Source organism: Oncorhynchus clarkii, chromosome 19, assembly GCF_045791955.1.
Source record: "Oncorhynchus clarkii lewisi isolate Uvic-CL-2024 chromosome 19, UVic_Ocla_1.0, whole genome shotgun sequence".
NCBI lineage: Eukaryota > Metazoa > Chordata > Actinopteri > Salmoniformes > Salmonidae > Oncorhynchus > Oncorhynchus clarkii.
In genome coordinates, this window is record NC_092165.1 from 17765904 (window position 1) to 17784955 (window position 19052).

A 19052-nucleotide genomic window follows, 5' to 3' on the forward strand; every position below is an offset into this window, starting at 1 on the left:
GATACAGTGGGATATTGGTCATATTGCACTTCCTAAGGCTTCCACTAGATGTCAACAGTCTTTAGAACCTTGTTTGATGCTTCTACTGTGAAATGGGGGCGATTGAGAGGGGAATGAGTCAGAGGTCTGCCACAGAGCCACGAGCTGGCCATGCTCATTCACGTGAGAGCGAGCTCTGTTCCATTGCATTTCTACAGACAAAGGAATTCACTGGTTGGAACTATTATTGAAGATTTATGTTAAAACCATCCTAAAGATTGAATCTATACATCGTTTGACATGTTTCTATGGACTGTAACGGATCTTTTTGACTTTGTCTGCGCCTAGTGATCGCGCGGCATGAATTTGGATATGTGAACTGAACGCGCTAACAAAAAGGAGGTATTTGGACATAAATGATGGACATTATCGAACAAAACAAAAATGTATTGTGGAACTGGGATTCCTGGGAGTGCATTCTGATGAAGATCATCAAAGGTAAGTGAATATGTATAATGCTATTTCTGACTTCTGTTGACTACACAACATGGCGGACATCTGGTTGGGTTGTTTTGGTCTCTGAGTGCCGTACTCAGATTATAGCATGGTGTGCTTTTTCCGTAAAGTTGTTTTGATATCTGACACAGCAGTTGCATTAGGGAGAAGTGTATCTATAATTCCATGCATAATAGTTGTATCTTTTATCAATGATTATTATGAGTATTTCTGTAAATTGATGTGGCTCTCTGCAAAATCACTGGATGTTTTGGAACTACTGAACATAACGCGCCAATGTAAACAATTTTTTTTATATAAATATGAACTTTATCGAACAAAACATACATGTATTGTGTAACATGAAGTCCTATGAGTGTCATCTGATGAAGATCATTAAAGGTTAGTGATTCATTTTATCTATATTTCTGCTTTTTGTGACTCCTCTCTTTGGCTGGAAAAATGGCTGTGTTCTTTTGTGACTTGGCTCTGACACAACATAATCGTTTGGTTTGCTTTCACTGTAAAGCCTTTTTGAAATCGGACACTGTGGTCTTTAAAATGGTGTAAAATACTTGTATGTTTGAGGAATTTTAATTATGGGATTTCTGTTGTTTTGAATTTGGCGCCCTGCACTTTCACTGGCTGTTGTCATATCGATCCCGTTAGTGGGATCTCAGCCCAAACTATAGTACCGACTTGTCTTTGTGAGACGCAGAGTAGGTGAACGGATGAACTCTTCATGTGTGGTTCCCACCGTTAAGCATGGAGGAGGATGTGTTACGGTGTGGGGGTGCTTTGCTGGTGACACTGTTGATGAAGAATTTAGAATTCAAGGCACACCTAACCAGCATGGCTACCACAGCATTCTGCAGGGATACGCCGTCCCATATGGTTTGCACTTAGTGGGAATATAATTTGTTTTTCAACAGGAAAATGACCCAAAACACCTCCAGAATGTGAAAGGGCTATTTGACCAAGAAGGAGGGTGATGGAGTGCTGCATCAGATGACCTGGCCTCCACAATCACACGACCTCAACCTAATTGAGATGGTTTGGGATGAGTTGGACCACAGAGTGAAAGAAAAGCAGCTAACAAGAGCTCAAGATATGTGGGGACTCCTTCAAGACTGTTGAAAAATAATTCCAGCTAAAGCTGGTTGAGAGGATGCCAAGAGTGTGTAAAGCTATCATCAAGGGACAGGGTGGCTACTTTGAAGAATCTAAAATATATTTTGTTTAACACTTTTTTTGTTACTACATGATTCCATATGTGTTATTTCATAGTGTTGATGTCTTCACTATTATTCTACAATGTAGCAGTAGTAGTAAAAATAAAGAAAAACACTGGAATGAGTAAGTGTCCAAACGTTTGACTGGTACTGTATGTATGTGTGTGTGTGTGCATTTTGCCTGTGTGTGTGTCTCTCTCTCTCTCCACATGACAATAGGGTGCTCTGTGATGGATCTGAAGCCTCCATTTAGCGACGCTTCCTTCAGCGGGCTGTGGAAAACACAGCCGCCCGCTTCGCCGCCCCAACCCAGCAGGCTGAGAGGGGCTCGGCGGCACACAGGGCCACATGATAAAAGGCTCTATTTACAGGCAGAGACAACAAGTAGAGTTTTTTCCCCCCCAAAACAGATCTCTGAATGCTTCTGAGAAGAGGCACAGAACCATTGGGATTGGAATTTCAATTGGAATTTCCAGAGTCGATAGGCCCGAGACTGTGACTATGGATAGGGACCTGGGTTGAAATTAGAGGTCGAACCGATTATGATTTTTCAACGCCGATACCGATTATTGGAGGACCAAAAAAAGACGATACCAATTTATCGCAATTATAATAAACACAGAAATACGAGCCTTTGGTCATTAATATGGTCAAATCCGGACACTATCATTTCGAAAACAAAACGCTTATTCTTTCAGTGAAATAAGGAACAGTTCTGTATTTTATCAAACGGGTAGCAAACCCAAGTCTAAATATTGCTGTTACATTGCACAACCTTCAATGTTATGTCATAGGAGCGAGGGAGGAAGAAAGAGCAGCCCAAACTGTAGCATATACCCTGACTCTGCGTGCAATGAATGCAAGAGAAGTGACACAATTTCCCTAGTTTATATTGCCTGCTAACATGAATTTCTTTTAACTAAATATGCAAGTTTAAAACAATATGCTTCTGTGTACTGATTGTAAGAAAGGCATTGATGTTTATGGTTAGGTACATTCGTGCAAAGATTGTGCTGTTTTCACAAATGCGCTTTTGTTGAATCATCGCACGCCTCTAAACCTCAAGAGATTATTCATCTCGGGATTAAAGAATGTGGAGTGGACCTGCACTTTTCTTTAGCCCCAGTCTTTTCGGGAGTCCTCAATTTTCTTCTCTCTCTCTCTCTTCGGGAGTCCTCAATTTTCTTCTCTCTCTCTCTCTTCGGGAGTCCTCAATTTTCTTCTCTCTCTCTCTCTTCGGGAGTCCTCAATTTTCCTCTCTCTCTCTCTCTCTCTCTCTCTCTCTCTCTCTCTCTCTCTCTCTCTCTCTCTCTCTCTCTCTCTCTCTCTCTCTCTCTCTCTCTCTCTCTCTCTCTCTCTCTCTCTCTCTCTCTCTCTCTCTCTCTCTCTCTCTCTCTCTCTCTCTCTCTCTCTCTCAGAGAGAGAGAGAAGAAAAGACATGCAGGTTCAGTGAGGGGGAAGGAGGGGCGTAGCTGCAGACACGGGCTGTGGAATGCACACTTTTTAAAAAGCGCCTGGCTAGACAGGCACCGTTCTTCCGCCCTCCTCTCCTTCTTCCTCCCTCGCTCCTAGGCCCATCAGAAATGAGACAATGGAAGAATCCCGGCGCTGGTCTGCCAAGAAAGCGGTTCTGGAGTATGCCCGGTGTGGTGTTGACCCACGCGCGAGTCTAATCAAAAACAGGCAATGGACGGGCGCACAGAATTTTTGACCTCACTCTAGATCCACCTCCTTGCTTAACCCCTCGTCTGTCTGGCTGTCAGACAAAGGGAGTCACAGGTTCATTTAAATTTGGCAAGAGTGCCGAAAATCACAACTAAAAGCATTGAAAACGGACGGACACAGAATGAGGACTCTTGTGCAAACCATGGTTCATGGTTCATCCTACCTCATAGGATCCGTGACAAACTGTACCGCCGTCAACAAACATTAACGTTCCAATTACCTGGGTGCTGACAAAACGCGTCCCGTCCGTTGCCGCCACTGTCAGGTTGTAATTGGATTTCTGCTCGGCGTCGAGGGGCCTCGCCACAATCAGGGTCCCGCTGGCCTTGCCCACGTCAAAGCGGCTGTCGTAGTTCCCACCTGGTGGAAACGACGGAAGGAAGGGTTAGGCGGGCACACAAATTAAAATGGATAGGAAATGAGTGGGGCCATCATCACCTGTTTAAATTATAACGCAGTACGGGAGCTAGGTAAGCTAACAGTGACATATGGTTCTGTTTGGCCGTGGCATTAGGCAAGAGGAACTTATACATTGTATGTAATCCATGTATGATAATAAATGTATATTATCCATACTGTTGCTTACATCAATATGATAAGCAACATTATCCCTATTGTTGATACATACAGAAGTATACAGTGGGGCAAAAAAGTAATTAGTCAGCCACCAATTGTGCAAGTTCTCCCACTTAAAAAGATGAGAGACGCCTGTAATTTTCATCATAGGTACACTTCAACTATGACAGACAAAAGGAGAAAAAAAATTCTGAAAATCACATTGTAGGATTTTTTATTAATTTATTTGCAAATCATGGTGGAAAATAAGTATTTGGTCAATAACAAAAGTTTCTCAAAACTTTGTTATATACCCTTTGTTGGCAATGACAGAGGTCAAACGTTTTCTGTAAGTCTTCACAAGGTTTTCACACGCTGTTGCTGGTATTTTGGCCCATTCCTCCATGCAGATCTCCCCCATAGCAGTGATGTTTTGGGGCTGTTGCTGGGCATCACGGACTTTCAACTCCCTCCAAAGATTTTCTATGGGGTTGAGATCTGGAGACTGGCTAGGCCACTCTAGGACCTTGAAATGCTTCTTACGAAGCCACTCCTTCGTTCCCCGGTCGGTGTGTTTGGGATCATTGTCAGGGTGAAAGATCCAGCAACGTTTCATCTTCAATGCCCTTGCTGATGGAAGGAGGTTTTCACTCAAAATCTCACGATACATGCCCCCATTCATTCTTTCCTTTACACGGATCAGTCGTCCTGGTCTCTTTGCAGAAAAACAGCCCCAAAGCATGATGTTTCCACCCCCATGCTTCACAGTAGGTATGGTGTTCTTTGGATGCAACTCAGCATTCTTTGTCCTCCAAACACGACGAGGTGAGTTTTTACCAAAAAGTTATATTTTGGTTTCATCTGACCATATGACATTCTCCCAATCTTCTTCTGGATCATCCAAATGCTCTCTAGCAAACTTCAGATGGGCCTGGACATGTACTGGCTTAAGCAGGGGGACACGTCTGGCACTGCAGGATTTGAGTCCCTGGCGGCGTAGTGTGTTACTGATGGTAGGCTTTGTTACTTTGGTCCCAGCTCTCTGCAGGTCATTCACTAGGTCCCCCCGTGTGGTTCTGGGATTTTTGATCTCCGTTCTTGTGATCATTTTGACCCCACTGGGTGAGATCTTGCGTGGAGCCCCAGATCGAGGGAGATTATCAGTAGTGTTGTATGTCTTCCATTTCCTAATAATTGCCCCCACAGTTGATTTCTTTAAACCAAGCTGCTTACTATTGCAGATTCAGTCTTCCCAGCCTGGTGCAGTTCTACAATTTTGTTTCTGGTGTCCTTTGACAGCTCTTTGGTCTTGGCCGTTGGTGCCATTAATACAGGTAACGAGTGGAGGACAGAGGAGCCTCTTAAAGAAGAAGTTACAGGTCTGTGAGAGCCAGAATTCTTGCTTGTTTGTAGGTGACCAAATACTTATTTTCCACCATAATTTGCAAATAAATTCATAAAAAAATCCTACAATGTGATTTTCTGGATTTTTGTTCTCATTTTGTCTTTCATATTTGAAGTGTACCTATGATGAAAATTATAGGCCTCTCTCATCTTTTTAAGTGGGAGAACTTGCACAATTGGTGGCTGACTAAATACTTTTTTGCCGCACTGTATGTACTGCACTGTGTATCACCGATGTAAAAAACATTTCCCTGTACTTATGTTAACTTTCCAGGCACATTACGGAAGCATATGTGCAAGTGGTATGATGTGTATACATCAATCACTTACAGTTAGTTGCATGTGTCAATATATTCCACGAGACACCGTGAATGAAATACACATACGGTACATAGACAAAATGGAGCCATATGTTCATGTTCACGTGCGGTATATGTGTTGACGTAAATCTGTTGTCACACGATCACAAGAACGACAGAAACAAATGCACAAGCTCAGCCACGTGACAGCATGACTGGGTTCAAACGCCATTTGAACTCTTTCAAACACTTTGAGCCTGCATGAAGTGTAGCATGGGCGGGGTTTGCACTCCTATTGGTCTATGAAGCCAGGCAAGCTCAGTCAAGCACACCTAGAGTAGTTGAAATGATTTCAAATCGTTTTTGAACCCAGATCTGCATGACAGACATCACAGTCAACAATCTCCAACGGTACTAGAGAGATCACTTAATACAGCCAAGGGCAGCAGAGAGATCCCATTACAGCAGATCTACCTTCTGCTGTACAGTTGAGGTCGCAAGCCATCTGAACGACGTAAAACACTTCCCCCGTGTCTCCTTCTGGACAAACCAAATCCAGTACAAGAGACATTCCCAAAGGAGAAGAGAAGAGAAGAGAAGCAGAGAAGAAGAAAACATAGAGAAAAAAGAGAGAGGCAAGGCGTCAGTCAAACGTTGGTTAGGAGAAGGGAGGAGGGAGGAGTATTTTCAAGAAATTTATGCAGTAGAGATGTTAACATTCACCATGCAAAGAAGTCACTATTAGAGACTCAATTATTACAGGGAGCAAGGAGAAAATAGGTTGTACGTTGGTTTTGTTTTTGGGTTTGTTGGGTTCACACTCATATTCGCTTGCTTGGGTTAGTGCTAAGAAGAATGCTACAAGAATCTATGCCGAGGATGTCTTCCCTTGTCTATACAACTAGATTCATCTCCTTCTAGAGCGCATTCGACTGACCCACATACACACGCATGCGCGTATGCACAGACCGACACACGCAACCTAAAACGGAACCCTGCAGCCACTCGTCAAGGTTTCACCTGTGATCTCGAACCAGACTGGCGTGTCCGACATCTCCGTGGTGATGACCCCCACCATGTGCGCCACGGGGTCGCTCTCCATCACTGAGAAGAAGAAGGGGGGCTCCTCAAAGGCCAGGGGGGGGGCGCTGGCCGCCACCTCCGGCTTGGGGATCCACTCGATGTGCAGCCGGCAGGTGGACGACTTCTGGGGGCGCCCGTTGTCCACCGCTTTGATCTGATAGAGAGAGAATGAATTGATTTGAATTGATTTGGGTAACTAAATTACACAACAAAACACACTGGATTCCCAGCGGATAGCACTTATAAGCATGAATTAAAATACTTGAATTAAAACACAGGGAGAGTTAGGGGGGAGAGGAAAGAGAGAGAGCGCAAGAGAGAGAGAGAGAGAAATAGAGTGAGAGACAGAGACAGATAGGCCAAGAGGTCAAAGAACGGCCAGCCAGCCCCACATGGACAAAAACAACCACAGAGCAGAACACCTGTTACCATGGCGTCCCCCGTTAAACAGATGTCCGGGAGATTACAGTGTTAAGTGTCTAATTCCGTCAAGTGAGATAAATCTATCACAGGCAACACTGGCCCAAAAGTACTATGACATAAAAGTACTGTGACTATCCTAAACCTCAAAATGCTATCAACAAATGCAATATGGCATGTACATTGGAAATGTAAAAGTAAATCAACGTGAATAAATCAAAGCCCCCAGTCCGATATGAACAAAAATATAAACGCAACCTGTCAAGTGTTGGTCCCATGTTTCATGAGCTGAAAGAAAAGATCCCAGAAATGTTCCATACTCACAAAAAGCTTTTTCTCTCAAATGTTGTGCACAAATTTGTTTACATCCCTGTTAGTGAGCATTTCTCCTTTGCCAAGATAATCCATCCACCTGACAGGTGTGGCATATGAAGAAACTGATTAAACAGCATGATCATTACAAAGGTACACCTTGTGCTGGGGACAATAAAAGGCCACTTGAATGTCCAGTTTTGTCACAACATAATGCCACAGATGTCTACATTTGAGGGAGCGTGCAATTGGCATGCTGACTGCAGGAATGTCCACCAGAGCTACTACCAGATCATGTAATGTTAATTTCTCTACCATAAGCCACCTCCAAAGTTGTTTTAGAGAATTTAGCAGTACGTCCAAATCGGCCTCACAACCACAGACCAGCCCAGGACCTACAGAACTGGCTTCTTCACCTGCTGGATCATCTGAGAACAGCCACACGGACAGCTGATGAAACTGTCTGTAATGAAGCCGTTTTGTGGGGAAAAACTCATTCTGATTGGCTGGACTCCCAAGACACCCCCCCCCCCCCCCCCCATGGCTGCGCCCCTGCCCAGTCATGTGAAATCCATAGATTAGGTCGTAATGAATGCATTTCAATTGACTGATTTCCTTATATGACCTTTATCTCAGTTTTTTTTAATCTAATTGCTGCATGTTGCATTTATATTTTTGTTAAGTATAAGATGCGGAGGAATTTCCTAGCGAAAAATACAAAAACGATGAATCAACATGCGCTAGGCTACTCACGGTGAGGATGTCATACTCCCCGGCGGAGGAGAACTTCTTGGACGACACCAGACCCGTCTTTGGCTCGATGAAGAACTTCCCGTGCTCATCTCCCTCCTCGATGGAATAAGAGATCTCCGAGTTGGCACCCTCATCACGGTCCGAGGCGATCACCCGGTACACGGGATCCCGCTTCAGAGCCCGGTCCTTTTCCGTTTTTTCCCGTTCTGGAAGCTTGATCTTGTAGATCTTCTCCAGGAACTGTGGCCGACTGTCGTTCTCGTCCAGGACTTTGACGATGACACGGACCGTGGTGGATTTGGCGGGAACGCCGTGGTCGGTGACGGTGATCTATTTGGGAAAAGTTTGGAAAAACATGTTATTAAAATGGAAGTATGGAAATTGATGCCTGTGACTATTCTGAACAAAAAAAGAGCAGGAAACATGGAATTAGAATGGGAATTCCGTGAGAGAATTTTTGAGGAAAACATGGAATTACAATTGGAATCCTGTTTAAGACTGTGAGAGGGAAAAGAAGGAAACGGTGAATGAAACGCTTCAAAGGATCCATGTGAATTAACTGTCATCACATTTCATATTTTGAACGGGCATTGTGTTCCATATTCCCATGCAACCTTGGAAAGAGTGTTGTCACGTAAACATTTCCAATTAAAGCCACGTTTAAAACCAGTTTAGCGAAACAATGCATATACTGCAGAGGAGGGGGGGGGGGGGGGGGGGGGAGACCAGGCAATAATGGAGCACATATGTGTAAGCAGTAAACTCTGCATCTCCTAAATATGTAATGACCGGAGCTCCGACGTTTTAAGACGTTCCTTATTCGAAGTCCTTGAACTAACCAAAGAGAGCGGAGGTAAAAAAGCAAACTCACTTTCTTCTCTCCCTTTTCCCTCACTTTCTCCCCCTTTCTCTCTCCCCCCACTACCTCTTCCTCCCTCTCTCCATGTCATTGCTGTGCTCACAAATGTTTCTCAGTTAGTCAATTGGCTGCCAAAATTGAAGAAATTCCTTCCCGAGATTAGCGAGCTGTCAAGTCATTTTATTCAAAGACCCATGCTGTGCTTCCGGGAACCAATATGCGAAGGCAACAGGCTTGTTATTCACTCGCTCGCTTATTGAAGTTGAATTGTTCCCTTTCCTTCTTTCTTTCTTTCCCTTTCACTCATTGTTTTTTTTATGGTGAATGGATTCAATGAATGTGAGAGGCAAGTGTTTTTTTCTGAGACGAGCGCAACAAGACGGTCCAAAGAGGGCACTCGCTTTGCTGCTTTGCTTTTCTGCCACAGACGAATGAGACTCGTCGTTATTTTGGGGATGTAGCAGGTCCCGTTTCTTTGGTGAGCAATGTGCCCCTAAGCAAGGCAGTTAAGGCACTGTTCCCCGGGGCGCCCAAGACGTGGATGTCAATGAAGGCAGCCCCCCAGCACCTCTCTGATTCAGAGGTATCCCCCTTCCCCAATGTCTTCTTATTGCTCCAAAAACAATATGTTCCGTTAAATGGGTTTACCTTTATTTGACTAGGCAAGTCAGTTAAGAGCAAATTCTTATTTTCAATGACGGCCTACGCCGGCCAAACCCGGACGACGCTGGGCCAATTGTGCGTCGCGCTATGGGACTCCCAATCACGGCCGGTTGTGATACAGCCTGCATATGAACCAGGGTGTCTGTAGTGACGCCTCTAGCACTCTTTTCTTCCTCACAGCGAAATAAGTATTAGGTATCAAAACACCAGCCTGGTCCAAGATCAGTTTGTGCGGTCTTTCCAATTCCCATGGTCATTGACACATAACACAAACTGATCTGGGACCAGGGTTTCAAAAAAGAAAAACACCAATGGCACCCATTTGGAGAGGTTTGATTAAAAAAAATTCAAAATAATGATGAAACCCTACAGCCCATAGTTTGCTTGAGAGACTTAAGTTGGTTTTAACATTAGTTTTAACACTTGGTAGTTTGAACACTCAGCTGCTTTAACACTTTGTTAATTAGGCCTGGCTTAATGGCTGAATGGTGTCTTTCAAATGAAATGCACAGCCAGCTTAATGTACGCAGCCAGCAATAAGCTTAGATGACCCAAACAAACACAACACTTAAATCTCATGAGTAACTGGGAAACTGAACTGGGGATCGTCTATCTCACAGCCGGGAGAGATGTGAGCAATTCTGAGCTTAAAGCGTCAGAAATAAAAAATAAAGAGCTGAACAATAGTCATTTAAAACCATCTGCTCAGCGCTTTAGCAAAAACACTTTGGGGTTGTGGTCACACGCCATTTGGCACTAGCAGCGACAATTAGCGGCATAATGTGTTTTTGTTTTCCTGCGCCTAGTCGGTCCAAGGCCGCCCGAGTTATTTGCCCGAACAAAATTAATTAAATGGGACGACGAGGACCATTCGAGTTTGGGGCGGCGTGCGCCTCTCGGGAGCAGTGTTGCCGGTGCGTTGGCCCGTATTCTCATATTCTGTAATGAACATTGCCATTACGGGCAGATGAGTTCATTTGGCCCCGTTTTCAGATTATATTCATGTATCCCAAATGGCACCCTACATCGACATGGTGCACTACTTTTGACCAGAGCCCTAGGTGTCCTGTTCAAAAGCAGTGCACTATATAGGGAGTAGAGTGTCATTGGTACACACGCTTTGTCCACAGTTCCGTCTATGAAATCAAAGCAGTGGATTGAAAAAAGCTGAAGATGAGGACCCGGGCTAATGTGAACAGCTGAACTCGGCTGTGTGTGTGTGTGCATCCCAAATTATATCCGATTCCCGATATAGTGCACTTCTTTCGACCAGGGCCCACAGGCCTCAAGTGCATTAAATAGGGTGCCATTTGGGATGCAACACAAATTGTAATTATTGCAGAGCGACCGAAGAGACAAGATAGGAGCATCAATTACAAAAACTAACTGAACTCTGTAATACTGTACGGGGAACAAGTGGGTTAACTGCCTTTCTCAGGGGCAGAACGGCAGATTTTTACCTAGTCAGACAGAGTGAGTGAGTGAGTGTGTACATGAGTGCGCTTCCGAGCCGTGCTAGACAGTTGCTCATCAGCACATCCTACTCTTTCAAAACAAAGCCTTTACCAGAGGCCAGTCTCTCACCATGTCCGACAGACAGTCACAACAACGTGAAGACCGTGTCACAGTGGTTCTCAGGCTTTTTAGGAATGAAATGTTTACACTTGGTGCGTATTGTTGCGCGTCTGCAACAAACCCCTGGTCAAATGGCGGCCAACTGTCAAGTCTGTCGTCGTGAAACATTAGTGCCTAGACACTTCAGAGGGCATTAATCAAGAAAGTGGCTGAGACTATAGACACTTGGGAAGTTGGTGTAGAGATATGCCTATGAGCAGAACATTAAACTTGTCTCTCTTTCAGAACTGGGCGAGCATGTCCTAACATGTCTCCCTTGTTGTTTCCTCTCTCTCCCTCCCTCTCTCCCTCCCTCTCTCTCTCTCTCTCTCTCTCTCTCCCTCTCTCCCTCCAAGGGCTTTATTGGCATGGGAAACATATGTTAACATTGCCAAAGCAAGTGAAGTAGATAATAAACAAAAGATTACACTCACAGACGCTCCAAAAGAATAAAGACATTGCAAATGTCATATTATGTCTATATACAGTGTTGTAACAATAGCAAGGCTATGCTCACTGCGTCTGTACATAGTCAAAGTTTTCCTTAAATTTGGGTCAGCCGGGAGGGGGGGTGGCTGGGTGGATGGGGAAAGGAATGGAGTTTATGATGGGGAGGGGTTGGTAGGTGGTGGTGTGTGTATGTGTGTGTGTACATGCTTGCATCTGTGCATGTGTGCACATGCCAGCGTGTATGCGTGTGAGCGCCACTGGCAGTGGGAGTGGAGGGAGGTCTCTAAGTGAGCAAATGCCAGGGTAATCTTGGTGAGCCTGGCATTTGCAAAACTGACCTAAGATCAGCTTATAAGACAAAGGTGGCGGAGGGAAGACCTCAAATCCTGGTCTGAACCCCTTTCTCCACAACCACCTGAATATACATATATGTACACACACACACACACACACACACACACACACACACACACACACACACACACACACACACACACACACACACACACACACACACACACACACACACACACACACACACACACACACACACACACACACACACACACACACACACACACACACAACCAGTCAAAAGTGTGGACACACCAACTCATTCAAGGGTTTTTATTTGTACTATTTTCTACATTTTACAGTGAAGACATCAAAACTATGAAATAACACAGATGGAAACATGTAGTTACCAAAAAAGTGTTAAACAAATCTAAATATATTTTATATTTGAGATTCTTCAAAGTAGCCACCCTTTGCCTTGATGACAGTTTTATAAACTCTTGGCATCCTCTCAATGAGCTCATGAGGTAGTCACCTGGAATGCATTTCAATTAACAGGTGTGCCTTGTTAAAAGTTAATTTGTGGAATTTCTTTCCATCTTAATGAGTTTGAGCCAATCAGTTGGGTTGTGACAAGGTAGGAGAAGAAAACAGAAGATGGACCTATTTGGTAAAATACAAAGTCCATATTATGGAAAGAACAGCTCAAATAAGCAAAGAGAAATGACAGTCCAGACATGAAGGTCAGTCAATCCGGAAAATGTCAAGAACTTCGAAAGTTTCTTCGAGTGCAGTCGCAAAAACCCATCAAGCGCTATAATGAAACTGGTTCTCATGAGGACCGCTACAGGAAAGGAAGACCCATTAGAGTTACCAGTCTCAGAAATTGCAACCCAAATAAATGCTTCACAGAGTTCAAGTAACAGACACATCTCAACATCAACTGTTCAGAGGAGACTGCGTGAATCAGATCTTCATGGTTGAATTGCTGCAAAGAAACCACTACTAAAGGACACCAATAAGAAGAAAAGCATTGCTTGGGCCAAAATACACGAGCAATGGACATTAAACCGGTGGAAATTTGTCCTTTGGTCTGATGAGTCCAAATTGGAGATGTTTGGTTCCAACCGCCGTGTCTTTGTGAGACGCAGAGTAGGTGAACGTATGAGCTCTGCATGTGTAGTTCCAACCGTGAAGCATGAAGGAGGAGGTGCTGTGGTGTTTTCCTGTTGATACTGTCTGTGATTTATTTAGAAGTCAAGGCACACTTAACCAGCATGGATACCACAGCATTCTGCAGTGATACTCCATCCCATCTGGTTTTCACTTAGTGTGACTATCATTTGTTTTTCAACAGCACAATGACCCAATACACCTCCAGGCTGTGTAAGAGCTATTTGATCAAGAAGGAGAGTGATGGGGTGCTGCATCAGATGACCTGGTCTCCACAATCACCTGACCTCAACTTAATTGAGATGTTTTTTTAATATAACCTTTATTTAACTAGGCAAGTCAGTTAAGAACAAATTCTTATTTACAATGACAGCCTACCCCAGCCAAACTTGGACAACTTGTGCGTCGCCCTATGGGACTCCCAATTACGACCGGATGTGATGCAGCCTGGATTCGAACAAGGTACTGCAGTGACGCCTCTTGCACTGAGAGGCAGTGTCTCAGACCACTGAGCCACTCTGGAGCCGTAGGTCTGGGATGAGTTGGAACGCAGAGTGAAGGAAAAGCAGCCAGCAAGTGCTCAGCATATGTGGGAACTCCTTCAGGACTGTTGAAAAAGCATTCCAGGTGAAGCTGATTGAGAGAGTTCCAAGAGTGCAAAGCTTTCATCAAAGCAAAGGGTGGCTACATTGAAGAAACTAAAATATATTTAGCTTTGTTTAACACTTGAAGTTACTACATGATTCCATATGTGTTATTTCATAGTTTTGATGTCTTTCACTATTATTCTACAATGTAGAAAATAATTTTAAAAAATAAAGAAAAACCCTTGAATGAGTAGGTGTGTCCAAACTTTTGACTGGTTATTTATTATGTATGTATGTATGTATGTATGTATGTATGTATGTATGTATGTATGTATGTATGTATGTATAAAGAAGTGTACGAATGTCACTGTGCATTTTAATTTGGCCCCAACATGAAAGAACTGGAGGAGCGCTTTGAGCTTGTTAACATTTAACGTGGTTATTTAACGTCTGCTGGAGCATTTCTTCAAACGGGACAAATGAACAGCGTAGTAATAACAAACGGGCACTGGCTATGTATTCGTAAAAACAGGAGCCTGTTGGAAAAACACAGAGGCTATCAGCTCTCTTCATCTCTAATTCTACTGTCACACACCAACCAATGCCCCTGAGATTAACCCTCAAGGGTGGCTTTGGACTCTGACTGCCCTGGGAATCTGCTCAGTCGTTCGCACAGAGGGCTCCTGGCCTGGTCACTTTAACAAATTAAAAAAGGGCTTTTGGTGTCGAAAGCTTCAATTTAGTTTTCCTCTCTCTTGAGGCCTCTGCAACTCGGCACTCAAATCTAAGAGTAGGCCATTTAATTTATCATAGATGTGGTTGGAGAGAATGAGAGAGAGAGGGGGGAGGGAAAGAGAGAGAGGGAGAAAGAGAGAGTAGGAAGAGAAGGAGAAGCGGGAGGCAGTAAAATGTCTCCCTCAGGAGAACAGATCTCTCCCCTCCTCTCCCCCACTATCTTTACTCTCCAGTCCCAGAATAAAATGAGTGTGTCCCACTGTGTAAATTGAGTATGAAAACACAGGGAGTGGCTGGCATGCGGGCACACATCGGCATTAATTGGCATCCAATGAACCGCAAATTGCATTAACTCCTATAACGATAATTAAGCAGCGCCCAATCTGGTTAATCGATCTTGGCACAAAATTAAATGTGCTGGCGTTAAACGTTTGGTTAGGTTGGGCAGAGGGAATGGAATGAAGTGGGGGGTGGGGGTTGGAAGGAGGGTGGGTGGGGTTAGAGAAGAAAGAGAGGGGGAGACAGAAAGAGAGAGAGAGACCTAGCGATACAGAGAGAAAAAGTGAGTATCCACAAGTTTAAACATCAACCCGGCGTTGAAGGTTCGCTTCCTGCCCCGGCTTGCCCCCCTCGATCCCGTGACGGTACACTGGAGAAGAACAAAGGCACAGTCACCCTGATTCCCCCCTGGAAATCTCAAACGGCGGAATCATGATCCAAAACCCAAACCCCCTTCCGCCGGTTAGTGTGGAACTATGCGCTGCGTCTCTGTGCCCCAGCTTGTTTTGGTTGGCAACACTTGGCGCTCGGCCAAAGTACGTTGGTTGGAGGTTGAAGACAGCCAAGTCTAAAGGCCGTTTCGGCTGAAGAGGTCGTCCTTGAGGGCCTTTCTGATGATTAGCAATGCTGCTAATGCTTCTCCAAACAAACACGAGGGCTCACACAGACGGACAGACAAGGAAGTAGACCGTTTTTTTCATTCCCCCTCTTCTTTCTCCCTCCCCCCTTTCTGTTAGTGGTAGACCAGACAAAACAAGGTGCTTACCTCAAGAATGTGCTCATCCTGCTGTTCTCGATCCAGCTTCCTCGAGGTAGTTGTAACAAGACCTGTTGTGAGAAAAGAGAGGTTTGTTAGTACTATGGCCCCAATCAATGTATTAATGTTGCATCAATGTTACATCTTCTTGCTAAAGGACAATGTGATATTCCATTTTCTTGACTTGATGCAATCATGAAAATGAAATCACAAAACCATAGAGAAAAAGGCAGAAAAATACTGAGAAAAAAAGGCATATTTGTAACGGCAGACAAACTTCATTACAAGACGCATGACGTGCTTCCTAAAGCTAAACTAACACCAAAGCATGAAATGGCCAGGGTAAATAGCTGATTTACATTTTTTTTGTGGGGGAAAATCAAGCCCTCCATTCTTTGTTCCCTTGGTTATGTCATCCAACCCTTCTTCTAAATGACCTACGAGAGGAGGAAGGGGCTGAGATACTGACCCTTAGAGATAACCAACCCCCCCCCGGTCACTTCCGCGACCCAGACAGGTCCACTGTCAGGCCACCCCGTCCGCCACAGGTGAAATATCGCGGAGGTCCGCTGACGGGCTCTGAAACAAGCGGTGGCCTCTAAAACTCTAACTGAGGCTTATAGCGCAAGCTGAACAAATACAGAGGCGGGCAGTCAAGAGGCAGACACAGTCAACTGCAGCACCAAGCCCGAGCGCCAGAGTCTCAACTCGTCTGTGTAAGGGTTTCGAATGAGATCCCCATGGTTTGGTTTTAAGGATTTTCGAGATTTGAATCAGATTCAACCAAAGGACAGGGAGAAGAGAGATAATTTTGTTTTAAATATATGGCTACATTATACGAGCAGTCTCTTCTCCTCAAATAATAAGCAGCGTATTCTCACTCCCGGCGTAATTGTAACCTTGCAGTAGACATGAGTGCAGAGTAGACGTGCCAGAGCAGACCGCACCAGAGCCGGCTGGTCGACCTGATTATCATAGCAAAAAAAAAAAAGGATTTCCGAAACCCGAGCCCATCAATGGCACATATGGTGCAAACCAGAATAGCAAGCCCACAACTTACAGCACCTCTCAAAATAGCCCTGCACAGCAAATGAAGTACTCAACTGAGCCAGAGCTCCCCCGGGCGTCATACCTTACCCTAAAAAGTAACAATGTTCATTTGGAATTTAAAATAAATAAAAAACAAAGCGCTATCAGCATTAGCGAAAGACAATGTTTCCCTTGTGTGCTAAGCTAGTTTTTGTTTTGTTTGCAATACATTGAACAAAGCTAATGAAGGCGTTACAAGTTGGAAAAGCTTGTCCGGGAAATTGGGAGCGATTAAGAAAGGAAGGACGCTTGACAACATGCCACTGTCAGGACAAATGCAAGAGCTAAGTCAATGGGCTACACTGTACTGTTGTAATAATGCTGGGTAGTTTGGCCATGGGTAGTGTTATGGGTTGAGACTAGCAGCTAACTGGCGAACAAGGCTCTTTGTAAAAGAAGGTAAGGCATATCGGTGGGGCTGTCCTGAAAACAGGACAATTTGCTGGGCATCTCAATGGACATAAACAAAGTGATCGTATTACCCCCATTTCCCAAAGAATGAAAGAGAGAGTGGCTCTCACACACACACACATATATATATATATATATATATATATATATATATATATATATATATATATATATATATATATACATACATACACACACACAATAATATTACCCACATTTCCCAAAGACTGGCAAAGAGAGGGGGTTGCGCTCTCACACACACACACACACAAACACACGTTCCCCTTTGTCAAGCTGCCAAGTGTGCCAGGCTGAAAATCCTCCACAGCTTTAATTGAAGGGACGGGGGTTGACTCCTCTGCACATCCATCCTAGCGAGAAGCTAAATTTAACTGAGGTACAACTCTTAGGAAAGGTTGCTCTAAATTGATCCGGATGGCTGGAGCTATCTTTCTTTTTTTCTTAAAGTATCTTAGCTGTCTCCTAGCTCTCGGGAGCGGTCCTTTGATGTGGGGTTAGAAGCGTCAACAACTATGAAGTGGTACTCTTAGCTTACGTACGTTCCAATCTTTATCTGAGCCACGGCTCCAGGCTTCCAGCCTCCGAAGATCAATTCTGCCTTTGGATTGGAAATACACTGCCGCCAGTAAGTACTATACACAGTTTACCAAACATTAAGAACACCTTCCTAATATTGAGTTAAATCAAATCAAATCAAATCAAATCTATTTATATAGCCCTTCGTACATCAGCTGATATCTCAAAGTGCTGTACAGAAACCCAGCCTAAAACCCCAAACAGCAAGCAATGCAGGTGTAGAAGCACGGTGGCTAGGAAAAACTCCCTAGAAAGGCCAAAACCTAGGAAGAAACCTAGAGAGGAACCAGGCTATGTGGGGTGGCCAGTCCTCTTCTGGCTGTGCCGGGTGGAGATTATAACAAAACATGGTCAAGATGTTCAAATGTTCATAAATGACCAGCATGGTCGAATTATAATAAGGCAGAATAGTTGAAACTGGAGCAGCAGCACAGTCAGGTGGACTGGGGACAGCAAGGAGTCATCATGTCAGGTATTCCTGGGGCATGGTCCTATGGCTCAGGTCAGTTGAAACTGGAGCAGCAGCACAGCCAGGTGGCTGTGCTGCACCCCCCCTTCTCTTCTCAGAACAGCCTCAAAACGTCGGGGCGTGGACTCTATAAGAAAGCGTTTCCACAGGGAATGCCCGACCCATGTTGACTCCAATGCTTCCCACAGTTGTGTCAAGTTGTCTGGATGTCCTTTGGGTGGTGGACCATTCTTGATACCTACAGGAAAATGTTGAGCATGAAAAACCCCAGCAGTTCTTGACACAAACTGGTGTGCCTTGCGACCTACTACCATACCTTCTTCAAAGGCACTTAAATCTTTTGTCATGCTCAATCCATGTCTCAATTGTCTCAAGGCTTAAAAATCATTCGTTAACCTGTCTCCTCCCCTTTATCTACACTGATTGAAGTGGATTTAACAGGTGACTTCAATAAGGGATCGTAACTTTCACCTGGATTCACCTGGTCAGTCTATGTCATGGAAAGTTTTTTTTTTACAGTCTGTGTATAGCTATAGGGACTAGTCCTAGATACAGAGTCCAGACAGAAGTCAACATGACTAAGTTGTGTTAAGATTAGAGGAGCTGTACAGCTGTTGGCAGGCTACATATTGGCCTGCAATCAGGCTACATACAGGCCTGCCAACAGGCTACATATAGGCCTGCCATCAGGGAGAAGCTTGCCGTTCCAAACCCAAAAACCAGCTCTCAAAACACACACACACACACACGTAAATCACACACACACTAGACAGCAGAGAGAAGGTTGCCGTTCTAATCCACAATATAGCGGTCCAAAC

The 19052-nt window shown here is 44.3% G+C and overlaps 1 protein-coding gene across 8 annotated transcripts in view; it reads right to left on the minus strand.

The window, feature by feature from the left end:
- LOC139374883 (protocadherin Fat 1-like) overlaps positions 1 to 19052 on the minus strand; it is a 104484-nt gene that overhangs the window by 48472 nt on the left and 36960 nt on the right. For 6 of the 8 annotated variants that reach the window (XR_011627742.1, XM_071116076.1, XM_071116074.1 and 3 more), the window contains exons 4-8: positions 15678 to 15739; positions 8258 to 8587; positions 6710 to 6926; positions 6164 to 6229; positions 3652 to 3791 (exon numbers count right to left, since the gene is read on the minus strand). Coding sequence is in view for 7 of the 8 variants with exons in the window: in XM_071116076.1 (XP_070972177.1) it covers positions 3652 to 3791; positions 6164 to 6229; positions 6710 to 6926; positions 8258 to 8587; positions 15678 to 15739 (815 nt within the window). In the remaining variant the exon portion in view is untranslated. The remainder of the gene's footprint in view (positions 1 to 3651; positions 3792 to 6163; positions 6230 to 6709; positions 6927 to 8257; positions 8588 to 15677; positions 15740 to 19052) is intronic. The other 2 variants (XM_071116078.1, XM_071116075.1) reach the window with 1 other exon arrangement.